Genomic DNA, 20,030 nt, shown 5'->3' with positions numbered 1-20,030 from the left:
ATAGATGATTCCATCCAAAACATGTGTGTACTTCTGATTTGCGCTCGCAGCTGATAATATCACTAGCTGTCAAACTTATGCTGTGTTACATGTGTTTACATCATATATCTTGCAAGTCAAAATACAATTTCCAGCACAGCTAAAAAAGATGATCAAGGGACTGATACAGCAACCAGCAAGTGTCATCCAATTTCAGGAATTTCATAATACTCTTCTATGATGGCATTTTTTTGTGAAACTTTCATGTAACAAAATACAGCTATGACAGGAAATAAACTAGCTGTGTCATGAAATTCCAATGGTTTGGACAAGGAGACGGTTGAAAATATCCCGTTTTCATCTAGTCACCAGTGAGCCCTTTGTGTTTTAATAATATCCGTCTCCTACAATAGTAGGCCACGATCAATCAAGAGACAAAGGCTGCCAACACAATTTCCATCTTTGTGCACTAGCGATGCCAGTAAAGTCTCTGATCTTGGTGCTTGACATTAGTCTTCGAATCCCTCATTATACGTTTTGCTTCTCTGACAGCCAGTCTGAATACTGTTCATTCGTCTCTAGCAACCGGTCGCCCAAGCGAAAACTAGCAACATGTCTCAGTTCAAGTGCAGCGCTCCTGATACCCCCATTTATTCCCTCTTTACGGTCACTGATTCTGCCGTAAGCGAAAACCTTCGCGAGTCTCATAAGGAGCGCATGGCGAGATTGAAGCGCAGGCGAGAAAAGAAGCACTCCGTCCAAGACCCGACGGGCCCCAAACTGGACATGCCCAACTCAGACGAGCCCGAACAAAACGAACCCGACCCCAACTCTCCCTCTGGGCTTTCAGATTGCCTCCAAGATGCCTTGGATGACCTGCGAAGAGGCTCCACCGCTTCCGATGCAATCCACCGAGACGAAGAAGAAACCGAAGTCCAGCCCGCTTACTTGGATCCCAAGTGGGTACAAAACACCGAGCCAGTCATGGAATACAGAAAAGGGGGTCTCCACCCTGTGAACTTCAAGGACAAACTCGGGGACGAGAAACAACTAGAGGTGGTGGCGAAGCTCGGATGGGGCGCCTTCAGTACCGTCTGGCTGTGTCGGAACACCCGCGAGGAGAAATGGTGCGCGGTTAAGATCCTCGCGGCGGAGAAGTCTTCTGAAGACTGTCGCGAGCTACGAATAATGAAGCGATTTCGCGACCGAGCGGATCCCTCACACGTGCTGCTACCCACAGACAGCTTTTGGATCCAGGGACCAAATGGTCGTCATTTGTGTCTGGTGATGCCCGTCATGGGTCCCTCGCTCGCGGACTTCATGTCCCAGGGCGAGATCGAACTGCCGATCATCAAGGAGCTTCTCTTCCAATTGGGCCACAGTCTAAAGTACCTTCAGCAGCAAGGCATCGTGCATGGAAGCTTCAGACGCGTTAATATGCTTCTCGGACTGGAAGACATCAGTCACCTATCTCAGGAGGCGATGATCATGAAGCTGGGAAAGCCACTGCGGGAGCGTGTCCGAACCGCTGAGGGGAAACCGCACTATTTCCGCGCGCCAGAGTATCTGATCGAACAGGCTGATATGTCGTGTGTCGGCGTCAAGCCAGAGATCGTTATTGCCGACTTTGGCATGGCGTTTCACGTTTCTGAGAATATGGACGAGAACGGTGAGCAGCATGACTACAGATACACAGACGGGGTGAACACTACCCCCGAGGCTTACTTTGGCAATCAGTTGAGTTTTAGTAGTGACGTTTGGGGGTTCGCCATGTCGATCGCCAAAACACGACTGCACTCGCTGTTATTTTCTAAGCCGCCGAATTATGTTAAGAGTTTAGAGATGCTGCTGGGTCCCCTAGATCCGATATATCGTGAGGCTTATTTCAGACAACAGGAAGAAGAGACCGAGGAGCCTACAAAGGAGGAGGTGAGACGGAGAGGGCCTGATGAGCCTGTTACCATGACCCAGGAGGATTTGATCAAGGCAAGGGAGGTCGTTGCAGCGGCAGCTGGGTTCAGTGAGTCGTACCCGGATGTCATGCACGTACAGCTGGCTCGTGATCGGGGTTACAGGTTTGGTCCGATTGGCGGCTTTGAGGATATTTGGGTTAGTCGGAAAGTGCCGGAAAAGGAGGCCACTATCCTTGCCGATCTGTTCTACAAAGTCTTCAAGTACAATCCTAAGGAGAGAATTGACATCGATGCGGTCTTGCAGCACAGGTGGTTCAACGGAAGGGCAGGGGCACCAGTTGAGGTCAAGTCTGAAGCCAAGGTAGACGATGTACCGAAAAACATCGATGTTGAAGCACCGAGTGAAAGAGTTGCCACAGATGTGGAAACACAAACTGAAATAGATACTGTCGATGCCGACACCCAAACCAAAGCAGATACCAAGGACAAAGAGACCCAGACTCAGACTAAAGTCATCGCTAACGACACCGAATCCCAAAAGAAAGAGATTGAAAGCCAGGAACAGGAAACGACACCCAGCGACCCCAAACAACCGGAGCGTTTATTCTGGATTGGATTCTTGATAGTCTCCACCATTTTGATTATCACCATCATGGCTGGGCAGTATTTAGGCGTGGGTCAATCGCCTTTCTGCACTGATCAAACGGGGTTCGTGATGTTTCGGAGCAAAGTCATCTCACCCAGCTCGACATACTGGGAGGGTGTCATGTTAAGTTCTGGCAGGAGCAGAGTGTCGGGCAATCTTCTCAATGGGGATGGGCAGTACCCAAAGGGTGGGTTAATTGAGATGTAAAGTTTGCTCCTGGGGATCAAGACGATCCGCACCATATTTTAATCTTTGGGCTATCAGGCAGCTATAGATGATAAAGCTATGGAACAGAACTAAATCAATGGTTATGAGGGGGTTTATTTTGAGGAAGTGGAAGGTGAGGGAAATCCTACCGCTTGGAGTAGGCATCTGTACGAAGAACTAAAATCTATAACTAAGTACACAAGAACATGTGTACTTTGTAATTATGCAACGTTGAAAGGCGCAATAAGACTGGTCATATACCAGCCCTCTCATTGGGGCGGGTTGACTAGTTGTCAAGGTGGTTGCTACAACCAGCCGGAAATGAGATCATCGTCAACCCCGCCGGCGCCATCTATCAATTCCGAGCTGTTAGCCAAGTTATTTGACCGCTGCATCGTTATTTTCCGTGTTTTCGATCGTGAAGTAGCTAATTTTATCCCGGATTCCGTAGAATTCGGTAACTTGAGCGCTAGAGGAGCGCCGAGATAGCGAAAGTTCCTACAGGGCTAGTAGGGGCCGCTAGCACCTGCAAATTACTAAAAATAGGGAGCCCTTAGCTTGGTAACCACCTGGCGACCAAGTCACCAATAAAGTCTCCAAATTGATATGCCTTAGAAACTCTGGACAATTGGTTAGTTGGGTTGGCTGGCTGACGTCAACCCTTGGCAACCAGGTTGAAGTGGTTCGGTTGGCTTGCCCACATCTAGATCCCAAGCCCCGTAATATGATTGGGTGGCTGAACGATGATACCCCTTGCTCTGTAATTTCCCTGTAAACCCCGGACGCAACAGTTGGCAGACTGAGGCGGTGGCCCATACATGTCAGGAGGTAAAAGTAGCGTTCTGGCAATGTCCAAGTCTGCCATCGGTAGTCTTGGAATAGCCTGGCCATGATCTCACCCTTGGGCTTCTTTGCGTTGTACTGCAGTATCCTTGGCGGACGACCTTAGTGCCCTTATCGTCCGTGTCTAGATAATGCTTTACGAAGTGGTTGATCCAGTATAGGCCTAACGGCGTATAGTCCCCCTCAGCCTCAGTATTTCCTGGGCGAAATCGGTGATGAAAACCTCGCTAGGAACCCTCCAACATAGTTCTTCGGGAAGAATCTAGTTGAATATAACCTCCTCTTACTCCCTAGTAAACTTCCACTGGTCGGAGGTAGCGTCGCGATACCATTTAGTCTTGTTAAGTCGGTACGAGAGAGGGTTAAAGGGTTTATTCCGTAGCCCGTGGCCGCCGAACTCTGAGAATTTCCGCTACGGACCAAAAGATAGCTCGATCGATACGCTACTCAAAATCGGCAGAATTGTGTCCGGTATTTAAATATTTTGTTTTTATGCAACCATTGCGTATTGAAGAGGCGTTATGCCTTCTTTTCTTCAGACTACAGTTGAAAATGGAGGTGCATTCAAGCTCGGCCGACAGCCCGCCTAAGTACTGTTCGCTATGCTGCACACAGAAGCCCTTTGAGTAAGTTTTTCCCTCAACCACTTGAAACGCTACTGGACCTGATCCCTCTTTTTGGTTCTCCATCTTTAAGTACTCCGTCTCGAAGCTCGTCTTCATTGGAAATTTGAGCATTGAAGGCCGCGCGTCTTCACTTCCAGAAATTGCATCCTCTACGCAGCAAAGGCACCACTTTTCCGTTCGTAATGCACGCGAAGTGGTCCCATGCTTTCGCGGATTGCCACAGCAAGCATGCTCCGGCCTGCTGGGATGCATTCAAGATTCCCCAAGCGGTAGGCTAAGCCTTCATCCTCACTCCATGCTCGAGATTCTCTGCTAAGTAAACCAGCTTCTCAGCGCACCACATGCGGTCCAGTCATCAGCACTGTCGGTGTTGCCGACTGAGCTGCTGCTCAAGATCTTTGCCCATGCGAATGCGTTCGAACAACTGTTTCTAGCGCTCACGTGCAAACGGTTGCTTGCCGTCTACTCAATGACCACCATGATAATCCCCTCGGCTCCAAAGCACCGCTCTGTTCCTTCTCTGAATTGCTCTGCAATGCTTCGACTGATATATGTCATGCAACCACTAGAAAAGCACGGGTACCCCAAAAAGAATTGGGCGCCTTGCTTGATTGCTACCGGTATCGGCCGAAGAGAATGAACTACTGGAAAGGTATAGACAAGCGTTATCCTGCGGGATCGTGTGATGCAATTCTGAAAAATTACGACTTGGTTGTCAAGTATTGGAACGACAAGTAGTCGTCCTCGTACCAGTGTCCGGAATGTTGGTGTGAAGAACGCTTCAGAAATTACGGGCATCTAATTGAGAAGGGCGGTAAGGGATACAAGTAAATTATTATTATTATTAATTACACCGTAGGCTCGAAGCCCCCGGTACCTCTACCAGTACTCCCGTATGTCAAACCGTGCCCTAATGGCTGGAATAAATACATACGCTGCGTCGTCGGTTCGCCCTATTGGCGACGGCATGGCGTTCACTACCATACTACGTTGGTTCTCAACCTACCAACAAAGTCCCCCCTGAGAAGATCGATACTATCTGGGCCTTGAAGCTGTCCGACCCGTCCCTAGCAGCCACCTTACAATAGTCCCACTAACTACTGGTTCTCCTGTTGCCGTTGCGAGGTCTCTGCGAGAGTATAGTGGCCGCGGTGCGATAGCGGCCCGTAATCGTTCCCTCGGTCCTTCCAACAGCCCTCAAAAGAGGATTACGTGCTCTGCCGTTTCAGGGGCGTCGCCACAGCGGCATAGCGGCGAGTACACGCCAAAAGCCCCTGTCTTGAATAAGAAGGCTGCTAGTCCTATTTTTTCCGTCCTGATCTGGCACAGCGTAGACGCCTCCAGCCGGTTCAGGCCGAAATACTTGCCCCCTTTCGGTATCTGCATCGAAGGGCCCTCCGGTTCCTCAGCGATAGCGCGTCGCTGGCGATCGTGATGCTCTGCTCCGGTGAGCCATTTCTTCCTCCAGTGGCCGAGGAGGGCAGCCGGGACCTCCATTTCCTCACTCATCCACTCGGAGCCCCGGGCCTCCTTCTCCATAGTGTACCCTGCCGGTCGGAGTAGCTGCGACGCCTGCTTCCTCTTCACCGGCCTATCCTGCCGGAGTATATGTGACGCTTTAGCGCTCGCGCTGCGAAGCAGATTTCTCTTCCCGCTAAGCCGCAGCCGTTCTTCAAACTTAGCAGCCCGGGCACTAAGATAGAGGTCTAGTGGCGGGATTGCTGCTTCTGCTTCCAGGTGGCGAACCGGCGTCGCTTTGTGGGCGCCACAGACTACCCGGAGGCACTCGTTCTGTATCCCCATCAGGCTCTTAGCTGGCCCGGCCGGTTCCTCACTTATAGTATGCCACGCAGTCGCCCCGAAGGCGATCGCGCTACGGATAACCACCGTATATAACAGCCTCGCCCGTATAAGATTGCAGCCCCACGACATATTGACTAGCTTTGTCAGGGCTAGCTTTTGAGTTGCCATTTTTGTTTTAACACGCTCAACATGGGCGTGCCACGTCAGTTTGCGGTCGAACCAGACTCCTAGGAACCTCGCTGAGACTACCGGCGACACTGTGGCGTCCCCAAGGCGAATACTTTGCGGCAAGGGCTCTCGGGCCCTAGTAAAGTGCATTAGCTCACTCTTGTCAGGGGCGAACTCCATCCCGTGCCTCACTGCCCACCGCTGACGCGTAGCCCATGCGCCCTCCAACCGGCGGCAGGTCGTGTCTGGATCGGTGCCGACGCTTAGCAGGTTCGTGTCGTCCGCGAACCCGACTACTAAAAGTAGTGGGTGCTGCTCCGCTAGCTCCTCGTACAGCGTTGAAATGTATAATATAAACAGTATCGGGGATAGCGGCGACCCCTGGGGGACGCCAGCTCGTAGGGGGATTGGCTCTGACTCCTTGCCATCGAACCGGAGGCGTACCGTCCTACCCTCCACAAAGCTGCGTACCCACTCCTGAACCCACTCCGGGTAGCCTTTCCGGGCTAATATGGAAACCAGCCGTCTGTAATTGACCGTATCGAATGCCCCCTTGATGTCCAGATGTAGCAGCGAGGCGATGCCCCCGCGTCTCCACGCCGTATAGACCACATCCTGAACTATACGTATTGCCAGTTCGGTGGACCTCCCAGCGCGGTTACCCATTTGGCCGTTTGGTAGTAGGCCGGCCGTCTCAGCTACTTTGGTGATACGCTGGCTCATCGCCGTCTCTATTACCTTCCCTACCGTGCTAAGCAGGGAAATGGGGCGCCAGCCGCCAGGGTTCTGCTTCTGAGCTATCGTTTTATTAGGCTTAGGGATAACAACCACCCTCGCTGAGCGGAAGCGCTCCGGGTAGTACCCCAGCCTAAAGCTAGCTGTTGCCAGATCCGCTAGGATCTCCCATAGGGGTTCACCGCAGGCCTTTAGCAGGCCAGTGGGGATCAGGTCGTCGCCGGGAGCCTTCCAAGCAGCCGTTCCTTTGATTATAGACTCGATATCCATTGTGTTCACCTCCCTAGGGACGTTCAGCTCTGGTCTCGTCTGTAATAGGCCACGATCGAGGTCCGATAGATCTATACACGGGTCTGGGAAGAACCTCTCAGCTAGTAATTTTGCCTTCTCGTCATGTGTACGTGCCGTAAGCGTGTCGCCGGCGTCCCTCCGGAGATCTGGCAACCCGTGGGCCTCAGGGGGGGCCCAGCTCCGTTAGTAAATTATAGACGTGATGCTGCCTTCCGGCTTGGAGTGTCTCCCTCATAGCAAATAGTCAACTTTCCGCAATGTTTACTCAATGCCAGCATCGCAATGTAGGCTAGACTTCCTGAACTCGAAGCTGAACACAAGTAAGTTCGGGATCAGGTGCCAGAAAGCCGTGCTTGTGACGACGGCCCCGCTGAACAGAACAAAATGCGCCCGCCCGATTCAAACGCCTGGCACGAACGGGACGGTTGTGTGTTCGGAGCTGGTACGAGTTATGCTTGCACCTGTTGGGCCTTCAAGGCTATTGCACCAAATACTGCCAGCTTGTGAGGACGTATGGCCACCTACCGTACGTTATGGCCCAATGTGACCACCACCCCTTGTACAACGCAATTTCTGTCTTTGGGGCAGGCACCGTTCATTTCCACCTATATAAGGTCCTTCTGGCCATAGTTCACTCCTTTGAGAGATTTTTAGAGATCATCACATATTCAATGCAAAACCATTTGCACTTCGGTCCAATAGCACCTCCCTACTGTTACATCAAAAATTTACCTCTGGTATTATATACGAAATAATGCCTTTAAGTACTTACTATGGAATTGGTGGCCTAGGTCATGGTAAGGTACATATGAGATATTAGTACCCTTGCGCGGCTTGGGACCTCCCCTCCGCCCCTGCCCCTCCTTCTCCTACCTCTATTTCTCTTTTTCACCTTTGTATGTAACGTAGTCCACGGTCCAATTGCACACTTTGGCAGACCTTATACGACAATGTATAAGTTAATTCAACCACAACGCCTATCATCAATTGAAACTACTCAGAATCGTTATCTTCAGACGTCTCTACATCATTTCCACAAGTGCGCGCATTATGTCCGGGCTCGCCGCAGATTCTACAGCGCCGTACACGCGCAATTCGCCGCCTCGTCCGACCACCAATTTGACGAAATTCGTCATGTAACTGCCCATCAACCTCTCGTTGAGACTGTAGGTCCTGTCCAGCTTGTATAAGAAGTGACCCTCCACTCTGTAGCTGTTTTTTCTTCGCACGGCGACGTCGACTTAAGGTCTCATTTGCCTTTCGAAGCCATTCGACCTCGCCTTCTAAAAGGGCAAGCCGATGCATAACCTTCGTTGTACCTCGCGCAATCTGATCTATTCCAGCAAAAATTGACGTTGGTGAGCTATTTTGATGTCGTACAATCCTATTTTTCACATAATCGGTTTGTGATTGGGCTTCGGTTGGGTTGTTCGGAGTCTTTGATTCCCAAGGGACGGGGAGACCAGCCGAGCTACCCGGAGGTGTTGGCGTATGTAATTTCACATCGAGCTGTGATATGACATAATCTGCATCGTACGGAACTATTACTACCCCTCGGAAACCTCCTTGGATATTTGAAACCGTGAAAGTTGCGTTGTACGCGTTCAAAAACGCCGGTAAAAAGTCTTCTTTCGAGATATGACTTATATGTGCTCGCACGAGATCTTCGATTTCTTTTCCGTACGCTCTTGTTAACCCGCGAAAACAACCAACATCAAGAGGCTGGAGCTTATGCGACGAATAAGGAGGCATACAAAGCGTGACGATATTGTTAGCTTTGCAATATACCTCGACATCGGTCGAGTGATGGCTTTCGTGACCGTCGAGGATCAATAGGCGATGAGTACCTTTCGTACGAGACTTGGTGTGATGATTGAAGTGTTTTATCCAATCTTCGCCTCTCTCGTTCGTAGTCCAGCCATTTTTAGTAACTGCGATAACCCAATCAGGCGGCAATGGGCTGTTTTCGTACCATGACGAGAGGTGGGTTTTGCCGGCGAAAATAATGTACGAAGGGAGGGCATAACCGGACGACCCAACGCCTTGAATAACTGTAACTCATTCCCGATTTCCTTGCTGGGCTGCTCTAGGCCTTCCGCGCCGATCAGAAGTCGTCACGACCATTTCGGACGAGATTTGGCCCATCACAAAACCGGTCTCGTCGAAGTTGTAGATATCCTCCTTCTGGATCGCGTATTTCGCAATTGTATTCCGTACCAGGTCAAACCACGCGCGATACGCGTCGGGGTCTTCGCAGAGGACTCTCTGATAGTCGATCCTTCGATTTAAACGCGTCCGGAGGTGTGGTTGTCGTCTTACGAAGCTCGAGGCCCAGTTGACGCCGACGCGTCCCGCGTCGCGACTTCGAAGTAATCGGTTGGCCATATCTTCAACACCACTCAATCGGGGAGGAAATGCTCGCGAATATAGGTCAGTTATATGTCGTACGATTGCCTCTTCTTCGGAAGGAGTCAACTTTTGCGTTGGCGATCGCGTAATCGCTCGAGCGGTTTTACCGTCGCGTCGATACGCAAGGGTTCTAAAAGGTACGTTATAGATCTGACCAGCGCGACGTACATTTAATTTTGGATCAGATTGAAGCGCATGTAATGCTAGAATCATATCACTTTCATTCCAAGAACCAACCATAGTTATGTGGTGAAAAACCGCAGGTCAAAGTGGTAGCGTACGAAAATCTGCCGAAGTGTGCAATTGGACCGTGGACTACGTTAGCTTATAACAATTATAGTGTAAGTTTCATATTTTAGATACTTATAAATATTACGTATTGAAGCAGACATTGTACCTGTACCGGGAATATGCCTCAGTGTTGGTAACTCGGACTGAAGAAGGTAAGGATATGGCGAGCAGCGAAAAGCTCCGCATCATGATCATGTAAGCTCAAGACTAGTAACGTTTTGCAAAGGAGTGGAGATTAATGTAGAGTATTGAAGTAAGAATATTATGCAAACTTGGTTATGTTTAGGTCCAAATTTACACTAGGCCATCTCTGTTAAGCAGTAACTGATTTCATAACCCCACAAGATTAACATGTTGTCTGTCAGCACAGTGAATTCCTTACTCAAATATCTGAAGTTCTGTGTGAGACTGCGCCTCAGACTCAAAACACTCGAGGGATGAACAGGACACGCATACTGAAGACACCAACTCGAGGCAGGAAGCCTCTTTCGTGGCCGTGAGGCTACTGTGAAAAACGTTCGCATGCGTCTTTTCAGTTTCGCTACGCATGATTAGCTCCAACGACATATCATTTAGTCGATTTGCTACGTTTAACATGTTCTCCTTGCCGTTCTTTGCTTGTCGGGCCGACTCTGCTTCGACCTTGGCACACCACTGCTAAGAAGCAGCAGGGTCTCGCGAACAGTCTTTCCTCTTAAGACGATCCATGTAGACCTTGACAAAACTGGCGAACAAGTACTGATTCTGTCACAGCAATTCGAAACCCCCGTACCAGCCTTTCGTCAACGACTTCGATCCAACGATTATCGGCGATAAACATCGTCTTTGTCGCCTGCCTGTACTGCCTCTTGACCATGCCATTCCACCACTTCCGTAAGTATGACCGATGGCAAAATGCAGCTCTGGGCATCTTAGTTATTGAAAGAACCATCTCAATCGATCTCATTCAAGGAGTTGTAGGTGGACTTCGGAGCAGAGGTGGTGACACCGTTACCACTGATGCCGCTGACGCTGGACTAGCTGTCGCGCACGAACTCATACGTTTTGATGTCACAATAGGAGAGCTTTAGGTACCACATTGGAAAAGCCAACGGATTCTCGTACCATGTATACTAACTATGAGGTCCACGTTAAATTACTAGAACAATATAGTGATCACTCTTCAAGTATCACCAGTCGCTGTCAGCTATGACCAAGAAGAACTCGAGGTAGGCAGCCTAAAGAGGCGGCACGTGGAAAAATATGGTTACGGAACTGGTCAGGCGTGTTCACAGATAGCCGCGAAACTTTGGTAAACATATTCGAAGTATCGTGAACAGTTATCTAGTAAAGACCTAATAAAGGTTATGTCAGCGGTGTTAAGGACTAGAGTGGTCGTTATTTCCACAAATGATAAGCTGAGATGAGCAAAACCATGTGATCGATGGTCTGAACAGTCGTCCGGAAAACCCGGGTAAACAAAAGGTTTTGCCCCCCGCAACTCTATAGCGTCGGCAGAGGTTTAATCGTCTTCGAATACATCCTCAGCTTCAGTACTGATCCACCTGTTACATCTCCATAGGCGAGGAAAATCACCACCAGGCAAATTTCGAAGTTTCGCAGGCGGGATCATGTATTGCTGTTTCTATTCAGCATGACTCTGCTAGGTTTTTGGGGCACTGAAGTGTGAAACTCTATCTGCGCCAAGAGCCCGACAAGTAACTGTTATCGTTGAATTTGTGAATGACCAAATTGTAACATATATCTAACCTGCACGCTTCGATTACTCTATACCAAAACAAGTAGGGCATGTGAAATTTTCACGTCAACGACACCTCCGTGGCGTCACATTTACAGCTCGATTAGCTGCACAGGCCCATTGGAAAACGTATCGATCGCTCTAAGCATGCGCCCTAGTTCTGTTCATATCATGTATGGGCACAATCCTGCATCTATATTCAGGGGTGCTCGGACATATTGGTAGACCGTCAAAGCTTTTACGCCAAATTGCCAGTTTGTGAGGCCCTATGGCCACCCAACGTATCACATAATTACAAGTCTATCTCTGGAGACACTCTGCTTCCAAGTAAAAAAGTCTCCAGAGATAAACACAATCAATGCAATATAGTTGCATAATTGGTGCAATACATGTTGTGTGGAGCAGATATCCCACAACCGATCAGAGTCAAGAAGTCTCCCGGGTGGGGAGCCGAGTAGGGATCTTCACTGGTTGTTTTCACGATCTAAACCTCATCTTCACTACCGGCTTCGATGCGAGACGGATTCACGAGTCATGCTCAATCGATTGGCACAACAGAACTCCTTGCTACTTACTGTCATTTGACACTGTCAAGATTATAACAGTTGGACAATATGGGCCCTGTGGGCCATGTGGGTCCTATACTTGCCACTATCGCCACCTAGAACGGCGACCATCCCCACATACCTCTATTACGAGAAATGTGGCGAGGATAGAACATTCCCTACTTATCTATATGCTTCTACAACTTGTCTGAATTAATCAGCAAGTCTACCATTCATTGACTATATAAGAACCCTTTTGTTTCCATACATAGACCCTCGAAGAGAGGACCAGAGTTAGCTACAATACATACAGGTTAGGCATATGTGCCCTCCTTTTGCTCCTTCAACGGGAACATCAAATCCAAGTATACCACAGCGCCTCGGGCGCGTTTTTACGCGTTTGGAGAGTGCTTCGGGGGACTTGGTACGTTTTTGCCGCTTATCGGAGACCAAGTTTTTGGTCATTTTGGAGAGCTTGAAGGGCTAGCATTAAGTCTGCTTCGTTGTATGACTTTGCCATAATTGGTTGTTGAGAAAATCAAACATTAAGTTGGCCGGTCGCGTTGGCGCATGAAAGTGGCCAGCTCGGTGTACATTCACGTTACCGATAAAAAATCTTCACTTTTCCTACCTAAAACAACGCCTAACCGTATTAGGTTAGATAAAACCAGGGTCAACAACAAGGGTCACGATGCCCTCAGAATCTTCCATATAACCGGTCCGGTCAGATCGATCTAATGAACAAAATGTGCTACCGATCGGTATCGATATCGGAATATCGGACCGGTCCGGACCGGTATCTGATCGATTGGTTACTCTGATATGAGGCCAAAAGGGTATCTTTATCAGGGTCTAGCAAATAACTTGCTAGACGTCCTGCCGTGGGCTATTGTCTGCCAGGTCGCTGATCTTCAAGAGGGTAACAGGTGGACTTATTACTGCTTGGTCTTGGTGGAAGTTTTTGATAGCGGCCTTGATTTAGTGGAGGCTTCAACTTTGGTGAAGGGCAGAGCGAATTTGGATAAATGGCATGATGTGGTCATCAATAATAGCCAGGAGAGGGTGTTGTTTATTGCTACCTTAACAGTAAAGTCACGAATAGTACAGTTCTAAATGAGGGAGAAGTACCTTATATATTTAGAGAGCAGAGAATTACCCGTCAAATACACATGCCGATGCACGACTGGAACGACTTTCTCAACCAGACGTGGTAAAAGCAATATGATGCATAAAAGCGAAACAAGGCCCTTCCCTAGCCAGGCCCAAACAACAGCCTTTGACATGCGAATCGTAACTTGCTACATCTCTCACATCCGGGTTTCAACTTTAAACAGCAATGTGGTCATTGTCATTCGAGATCCAAACCTGCGTTCTGACCTGCCCACTGAGCCCTTGCACTCGTCCTAAGTGGACCCGAACATGCTTATCCATTGCGCCAGAATCACTTCTCCATCTACGATCCTCTAAATCGCGATCTTCAAGTAGCTCGTTATCGATCAAATTGCTATCAACAACATAGTGCATAGCCCCAGCAAGCGTCGATGGGGCGACCGGTAACGAAGGTGTAGTAGTCCACTTAACAAAAAAGAAGAAGCTGGCACCGACCAAGAGCACCATAACCGACAGGACGGCGGTGGTGACCCAGTAGCACAGTATATGGACGAACTAGGTTTGCTTACGTTGGTAGGGCATGTTTGCGAGGAAGATGGGCAGGAACTCGGACGAGAGGGCCACGAGGGAAACGAGGAGCAGGAACCGATGCCGGCATAGGAGGGCAGCGTGGAAGCCGGATATGGCATTCGTAGGGTGCGAGATGTGGAGAGATCTTGGTGAGGAGGAGGAGGTGGAGCTTAAGTTGGGTAGACAGTAATAGGGGGAGATCGTGACGATGGCTTTAGTTAAAGGTTTAGCTTAGCTCGGACTTGGAAATTCGTGGCAACGTGTTGACATGGGCAAAAGCTGGAAAGGAGAGGAATAAAAGGGGAGAAAAGCAATAGGGGATAGATCAGTTTGAGGTGACTTACTGTTGAAAAATATAGCCCGGAAATGTGCTATGGCGCTGCCCGCGGCAGTGAAGAGGAAGGTAACACCGAAGGATTCGCAGTCCATGAACTGCTCCAAGTGCGACGTTATGGAATAGGGAATGTTGCGATAATACAGGATCACCGTCATTAACCCTAATAGAAAAGACAAGAAGAGGAGCCGGCCGAGATGACCGAGTGAAGAAGAGGGCATGACTAGCCAATCTTTGGTCTCGCCCTTTGCCGAGACCTTCACATGAACGGGACTGTGAGCCGACGCGGTGGAAGTGGCAGAGGCATTTTCCGAAAAGCAGTCGTTTTTGAATTCCTGAAGCAGGACGATGCCATACTCAACGCGTGGTCGGCTGTCGTTGTGTCGGAAATATCGTAGCGCGAACTGGCCCTCGCTCAGCCGCTTCTTGTATTCCTTTTCACTATCACCAGAAGCCAGACGCAATATTCTCAGGTCCCAGTTGAGGCTCAGCTTTGCAATACCAGCAATGCTCCAAGGGCTATGTCGCATACCCGTGCCACAGCCCGCCAATAACATCATGATTAGGAGAACCAGAGCGGCCTCGAAGGCAAGCGAAACGATGATGATCTTGGTCGGCCCGTCGAATACACTGAGGACCATGGCGCAGTTGCGCGGGTCCCCAAAGGCGCAGCACCCCACTAATTTAAGCTTCATGGCCTTTGGGGAGAAGGGGATGATGAACATGGATATAACCTTCGCAAAAAGGTGAGCAGTGGCAGGACGCGTCTTCGGCCGATGTGGGAAGCTAGTGATGTTGATGATGATGTCTTGAGCCAGCTCCACAGGCCCGATGTGTCGTAGCAAAGGGAGTTGCGGCCCGAGGCACCGTATTTGTAAGTCATCTCGTGCAGCGGCTGAAAGAGCTGAACGTTAAGATCGAGTATGCGGATGGGTATAGCAAGCAGGGCACCGAGGAGGGTGGGCAGGAACATGCCGATGAAGTATTCCCCGTCGCTGAGATAGTATACTGTCACTTTCTGATAGGGGTGGTGAGTGTGGTTCGCTGAAGTAGACGCTGTAAGTGGAACGCTTGATCTAGAAGGGGTCGTTGGTGTGCGTTTGTTAAAGTAAGTTGTCGGGTTGTCCCTTTCCAGGTTGCCGGTCGCTGTGCGTGCCTCCACAGTCGGTATGGAGATAGTTATCGATACATGGCTGTACACTGACGCGGGTGCTCCTACAGAAGCCATCGAGACGATAGTCGGCAATGTGGTGATGGTGTCGGTGGTCAATACGAGCAATACGTCTCTCTTTGCTTTCTTAACGGCAGTGCAATCTGTATCACTCGAGTCGCGGAGCGAAGTGATGGGCTGCGTACCCGGCATGATGAAATATGAATTGGGCACCCCAAAGGTAAGGGACATATTGGCGGGTAGGTGGTAGCACAGGAGAGAAACGGCACCAGCCCGTCGTATGCACCACGGCAGCAGCCGGTAGTCAAGTCCCATGGAGGTGCGGTCCCCCACACCGATGCGCAACCCGTTACATATGTCGAACCTGGGGGGAGAATCATTCCAGGAGTAATAGAAACGTCATAATCAGGGCCATCGTCGTGATCCGATGCATGAACACAGACATAGTCTCCCGCTAGCAACGACTCGCAATTCTGCCCCACGCCTTGGTTCCAATCGTAGAATTGCTCAAGACTGATGTCGTGGTGCCCGGCAATTTCCAGACAAGTATCAGATGGAACGACAGAGTAGAACTGGTCGCATGACGTGACCATCCCGGGCTGAGTTGGTGTAGGGGTGACAACTTGGTTATCGGCTCGTAGGATCAGGGGATCATCCTCGTCAGTCGGTGGGGTCAGGCTACCAGTGATAGATCGCCTTTGGAGATCGCCTTTGGAAGAGAATGAGACCCGATAAAAGACAGGGCTGGTCCATCAAGCCCCTCGTAGTCGAGCCCAGAAGCTGAAAGCTACGTCTTCGCGATTGTCTCCGAAGCGTCATAATGTTTGAGTGGGAGAGTGTGCAGTGCGACAATTAAAAGTGCAATCAAGGTGAGCAATGACAGGAGTAAGTCTATGAGAAAGGGCCAGCGGAGCGCCAATGGCTCATAGTTCGGCTGGTAGTTGGCATACCCTCCGCCTTGGTCAACGCTGGAGTCATAGAGATCCCGAACGGTGCTTCCTCAGAGCTGTCATCCGGGACAGCTGGGTTGGTTGCCGTCTCAAATCGCAGGTTGAACTCGTCGATTTCAACTTTGTCACCCACTGGATGTCATGTTGCGGTGAGGCACGCCTATTATGTCTTGCACTCTCACGGCTGAGGATTATTTGCGGGGTATCGGAGCTGACCAGCAATAGGATCCTCAGTTTGCCTGGGGCTGTGGGGGCCGGACGCTGCTGGCAGTGCTTGCAAGTGCAGGTGTAAGTACGACTCACGAGGCTGACGGTTGTACTTGTAAGCTTGTGCGAATACCTCGGCAAACGCTCGCACCGGCGCAACGGCGCCCACGGCACCAGTAATGCTAGTAATAGACCTCACGGGGTCCGTTCCTCTACAGGACTGGATTATTCAACGAGAGTGAGGTCGCGCTGATGTATTAGGTATGTTATTAGTCGGCAATAATCACAATGCTACTCCTGAGGTTTCGGTTAAAATCAAGTTTGCGACACCGAATCTGGAAGTTAGTGGGATAGACTGTTGGATGTATGTGTGGCTTAGGTAGGTAATCTCCCAGTCATACGGGTGGTGTCATTCTCGACGTTCAATGGAGATAACGGCCTGGAGTACTCAGCTTAGTTCGCGCAGGTATGACCTATAACCACCGCACCTAAAGGCAGAATCTTGACCGTTGTGACACTGGAACCTTTGCTGTGGAGTATGATTGGGCGAGATTTGGTGCTTTCCAAGGCGAACTAGCTGTTTTCTTAGTTCGAGACAGGTTTTAATCCTGTCTACAGAGCTTAATAATAGCGACCGAACACCGAACTGGAAAGAAACAACCTGATTCAAAATATAAAATGAATATTTTTTCTGGGTGCAAAGAACATTACAGGTACGCTATTTCAGTTATTAGTGTTAGACTTAGCATATTGTTTGAACATATAACGCCAAATGTGATCAACAAGGAGGCAAACAGGAGATAAGACAAACCGATGGGAATGACGTAAATATACATTCGCATCTACACTTAAAGCCAAAGGTAATGTCTCTATATGTCCAGGTGCCAGCAAAGTACCGTCCTTCTCTGCAGCTAGCTACTACGTTTATACTACGCCCGTCATCATGAGTGCCCTGCAGTAGTGCAGCTATAACACACTGCCGCGGTACACTAACACCACCCCAGTGCATTTTTAGCACACTAGTGTATTATAACTGTATTACGCCAGCATTACGCCAGCCAGAAGTGGCACGCATTACTATTAATAGTGACGGTACAAGAGAGACCCCATGCTTCCGAATCACGTGTTTTCAGATTACATTACTAGGTATGCTGTAAAAGGCTTGGGTTCAGGGGCTCAAGTGAACACAAATTTTATCATCGACAGCAATAGGATATGTTGGCAATACAGGTAAGAGGGTTGCATTGGTGATAATGATGATGGGACTGAGTCCCAAAGGCTGCAGCTACGGAAGGGCTATCTATGGGAAATTAGCCCAAACGCTGCACCCAGCACACAGGCGGTATACCTAGGGCACGTAACAGATAGCATGGCCAATGATACGTATTTGGCATGAACTTATCATTAACATTACATAAAAATTCCCACTCATCTCACCTCCCATCCCCAGGCTCCAATGGCACACACTATATCGTTGGATAAGATTTAAGCATGCGCAGCGACACCAACAGCAATTGCGTCCTCAATAAGAGACAGCAGGGTATCCGGCTGACTCAAGAAAGCAACATGGCTGGAGTTGATGTTGTACACTGCCGAGCCCTCGGGGAGCAGAGCCTCCATCTGCAGCTGGGCAGCGTAGGGAAGGGCACCGTCGAGCAGGGTGTGGATGTAAGCCTCGGTGACGTTGTCTGCCCATGGCGAGTACAGCGACGCGTCGGTGAAGACCTTCTCCGAGGTCCAGGTCGTGTACGATGCCCACTTCTCGGCCTCGGCAAGGGTCATGTCGTTGAAGCCGACATCGATGATCTCATCTGCACTCGCGTAGACTTTGGAATCCTAATGAAGAAATGCGGGTTATCAAAGCTGCATGGCAGATATACAGGGCGTAGATTTGGCAACATACGGTGACGTTCATCCAGGAGAACCACTCGTTTCCGAGCATGTTGAAAAGCGAGACACCCTCAGGGCACATGAAAGCCGCGAGGTAGATGGTCTGGATGACACCTCCAGTCTTTCCAGCCGCCTGGCGAGTGGCGTAGTCTCGGCCCTGGACCGCATTACCCGCAATGAGCCCACCGAGCGAGTGGGCCAGTAGGACGACGTCCTTGCCGGCATCAAGAAGCGGGTCCAGAATGGCGGCCGTGGCATCGACATCAGCGGCGAGGCCGCCGGTCTCCGAAATGCCAACACTTGGCAGCGTCACCTTGGAGGTCGGGTACCCCGCGTCCGTCAGGAGGGCCATGAAGTCCTCCCACGTCGGGTCGATCTGCCACGCACCGGGCACCACGACCACGGACGGATTGGCGGCCGAGACGGCGGATAAGAGAGGGGCGGCCAGAGCCAAGATGGAGGAGAGTTGGGAACGCATGTTCAAGTTCAATAATTATTTAACTTAACTTATTTTTGGGGGGGTGGGCGGAGTGGGTAGGTGTTTGATAAGTTGTGAATAAATGAGTGACTGGGCTCAAAGGAACGAATGAGAGACGAAGAGCTGAGTGATCGCTGATGCTTGGAGGTGAAGATCAGCAAGCGGTCGGTCAATACGAACGAGGCAGGATTCTCTTCCTAGAAGTAGTCACGGTCGTGCGAGAGGCGGGTTGGCCGCAGTTCATTGCAATGTCCGACCCAGGTTCGAACGGAGCCCACTTGGGTTGTTGTTCGATCCGCTCTGCTGGGATGGATGACGATAACTGAGACAGAACAAGCTCATTGCCCCGTCTTGTGAAGCCCAGAAAAATAACGGAGCTTTGGTCCGTGGAGTGATAAAGCTTGCACAAACCGCGCGATGGCAAGGCAGCTGGGCCACAGGTGGATTATCGAGCCACCCGCAAAACTGATCTTCCACACATCCATTGGCTACGCTATGGAGGTCTCCATCAACTTCGATTGTTGTGTTCGGGTCGACTCGCGGCCTCTACAGCCGAACTCTGATCCCTGGTCGGCCGCAAACCCTGCCCTAGAAATGGGAGTAGTGCCAGCCGGATTCGGAAATCCGCCGGCGGTCCGACTGTACGACCCCTCAAGGTAATAAAAGCTGCGGCTGCGTCAGGCATGACCCCAGCTCATTGGGATCCGCAAGTATTTCATCACCAACACTCAGCAGCACAAAAAGTACATGCTTTAACAAGCCCCTTAATATTCTCGAGTCCATAATACCTTTGAAAGCTACCTGTTACTCGCTGTGCACTAGGGATAAAAGAATCGAATTAGAGATCTAGGAGCTAGAATAGCCGCTCGATAGCCCAGATTTAAACCTTAAAGCAATTATGTTGGCGCGGATAAAGGACTAGCTTAAAAATGGGTGCGATTTATAGTCTCATTTGAAATAAGAGCTATTCAATGTACTGCTAGCAGTTCAAGAGGCTTTATAGAAAAAAGTCCAGCGGTTGCTATAGTGTCAAGTAAAGAAGTGCGCCTAAAGTGCAGGAAAGTAGTTACGGAAATATAGTAGTTAGTTAATTAGATTGTTATTTGCAGCATTAAATTATAGGAAG

General features: G+C 49.9%; 7 protein-coding genes across 7 annotated transcripts; 3 read left to right on the top strand and 4 right to left on the bottom strand.

Annotated features, from left to right (window-relative positions):
* Nucleotides 1-963: 963 nt before the first annotated feature.
* BCR38DRAFT_400609 (kinase-like domain-containing protein) lies at nt 964-2,214 on the top strand (the record flags this gene model as incomplete). Its single annotated transcript, XM_040857744.1, has 3 exons — nt 964-1,623; nt 1,657-1,935; nt 2,080-2,214. Coding segments are annotated over 3 exons (1,074 nt in total), but the record flags the coding sequence as incomplete, so codon positions are not given.
* Nucleotides 2,215-4,229: 2,015 nt separating this feature from the next.
* Nucleotides 4,230-5,030, top strand: BCR38DRAFT_448246 (uncharacterized protein). The gene is made up of 2 exons (XM_040861213.1): nt 4,230-4,483; nt 4,540-5,030. The coding sequence occupies exons 1-2, from the start codon at nt 4,397-4,399 to the stop codon at nt 4,852-4,854; spliced, it is 402 nt and encodes a 133-aa protein (XP_040711190.1). The 5' UTR covers nt 4,230-4,396; the 3' UTR covers nt 4,855-5,030.
* Nucleotides 5,031-12,712: 7,682 nt separating this feature from the next.
* On the top strand, nt 12,713-13,462 carry BCR38DRAFT_448237 (uncharacterized protein). Its single transcript, XM_040861212.1, has one exon. It carries the CDS (start codon nt 13,017-13,019, stop codon nt 13,305-13,307), a length of 291 nt encoding a protein of 96 aa, XP_040711189.1. The 5' UTR covers nt 12,713-13,016; the 3' UTR covers nt 13,308-13,462.
* An 8-nt stretch (nt 13,463-13,470) lies between these two features.
* On the bottom strand, nt 13,471-13,924 carry BCR38DRAFT_448235 (uncharacterized protein). Its single transcript, XM_040861211.1, has one exon. The coding sequence runs from the start codon at nt 13,809-13,811 to the stop codon at nt 13,521-13,523; it is 291 nt and encodes a 96-aa protein (XP_040711188.1). The 5' UTR covers nt 13,812-13,924; the 3' UTR covers nt 13,471-13,520.
* A 5-nt stretch (nt 13,925-13,929) lies between these two features.
* BCR38DRAFT_448234 (uncharacterized protein) lies at nt 13,930-14,493 on the bottom strand. Its single transcript, XM_040861210.1, has one exon. It carries the CDS (start codon nt 14,427-14,429, stop codon nt 14,106-14,108), a length of 324 nt encoding a protein of 107 aa, XP_040711187.1. The 5' UTR covers nt 14,430-14,493; the 3' UTR covers nt 13,930-14,105.
* Nucleotides 14,494-15,813: 1,320 nt separating this feature from the next.
* On the bottom strand, nt 15,814-16,068 carry BCR38DRAFT_319796 (uncharacterized protein; the record flags this gene model as incomplete). The annotated part of the gene is made up of 1 exon (XM_040854755.1): nt 15,814-16,068. A coding segment is annotated over one exon (255 nt), but the record flags the coding sequence as incomplete, so codon positions are not given.
* A 1,953-nt stretch (nt 16,069-18,021) lies between these two features.
* Nucleotides 18,022-18,904, bottom strand: BCR38DRAFT_460962 (Alpha/Beta hydrolase protein; the record flags this gene model as incomplete). Its single annotated transcript, XM_040862476.1, has 2 exons — nt 18,022-18,372; nt 18,440-18,904. 2 exons carry the CDS (start codon nt 18,902-18,904, stop codon nt 18,022-18,024), a joined length of 816 nt encoding a protein of 271 aa, XP_040711185.1.
* Between the last annotated feature and the right edge of the window lie 1,126 nt (nt 18,905-20,030).

The sequence above is a fragment of the Pseudomassariella vexata genome (assembly GCF_002105095.1).
Source record: "Pseudomassariella vexata strain CBS 129021 chromosome Unknown BCR38scaffold_17, whole genome shotgun sequence".
Lineage (NCBI taxonomy): Eukaryota > Fungi > Ascomycota > Sordariomycetes > Amphisphaeriales > Pseudomassariaceae > Pseudomassariella > Pseudomassariella vexata.
This window is presented reverse-complemented; position numbering and strand designations above follow the sequence as displayed.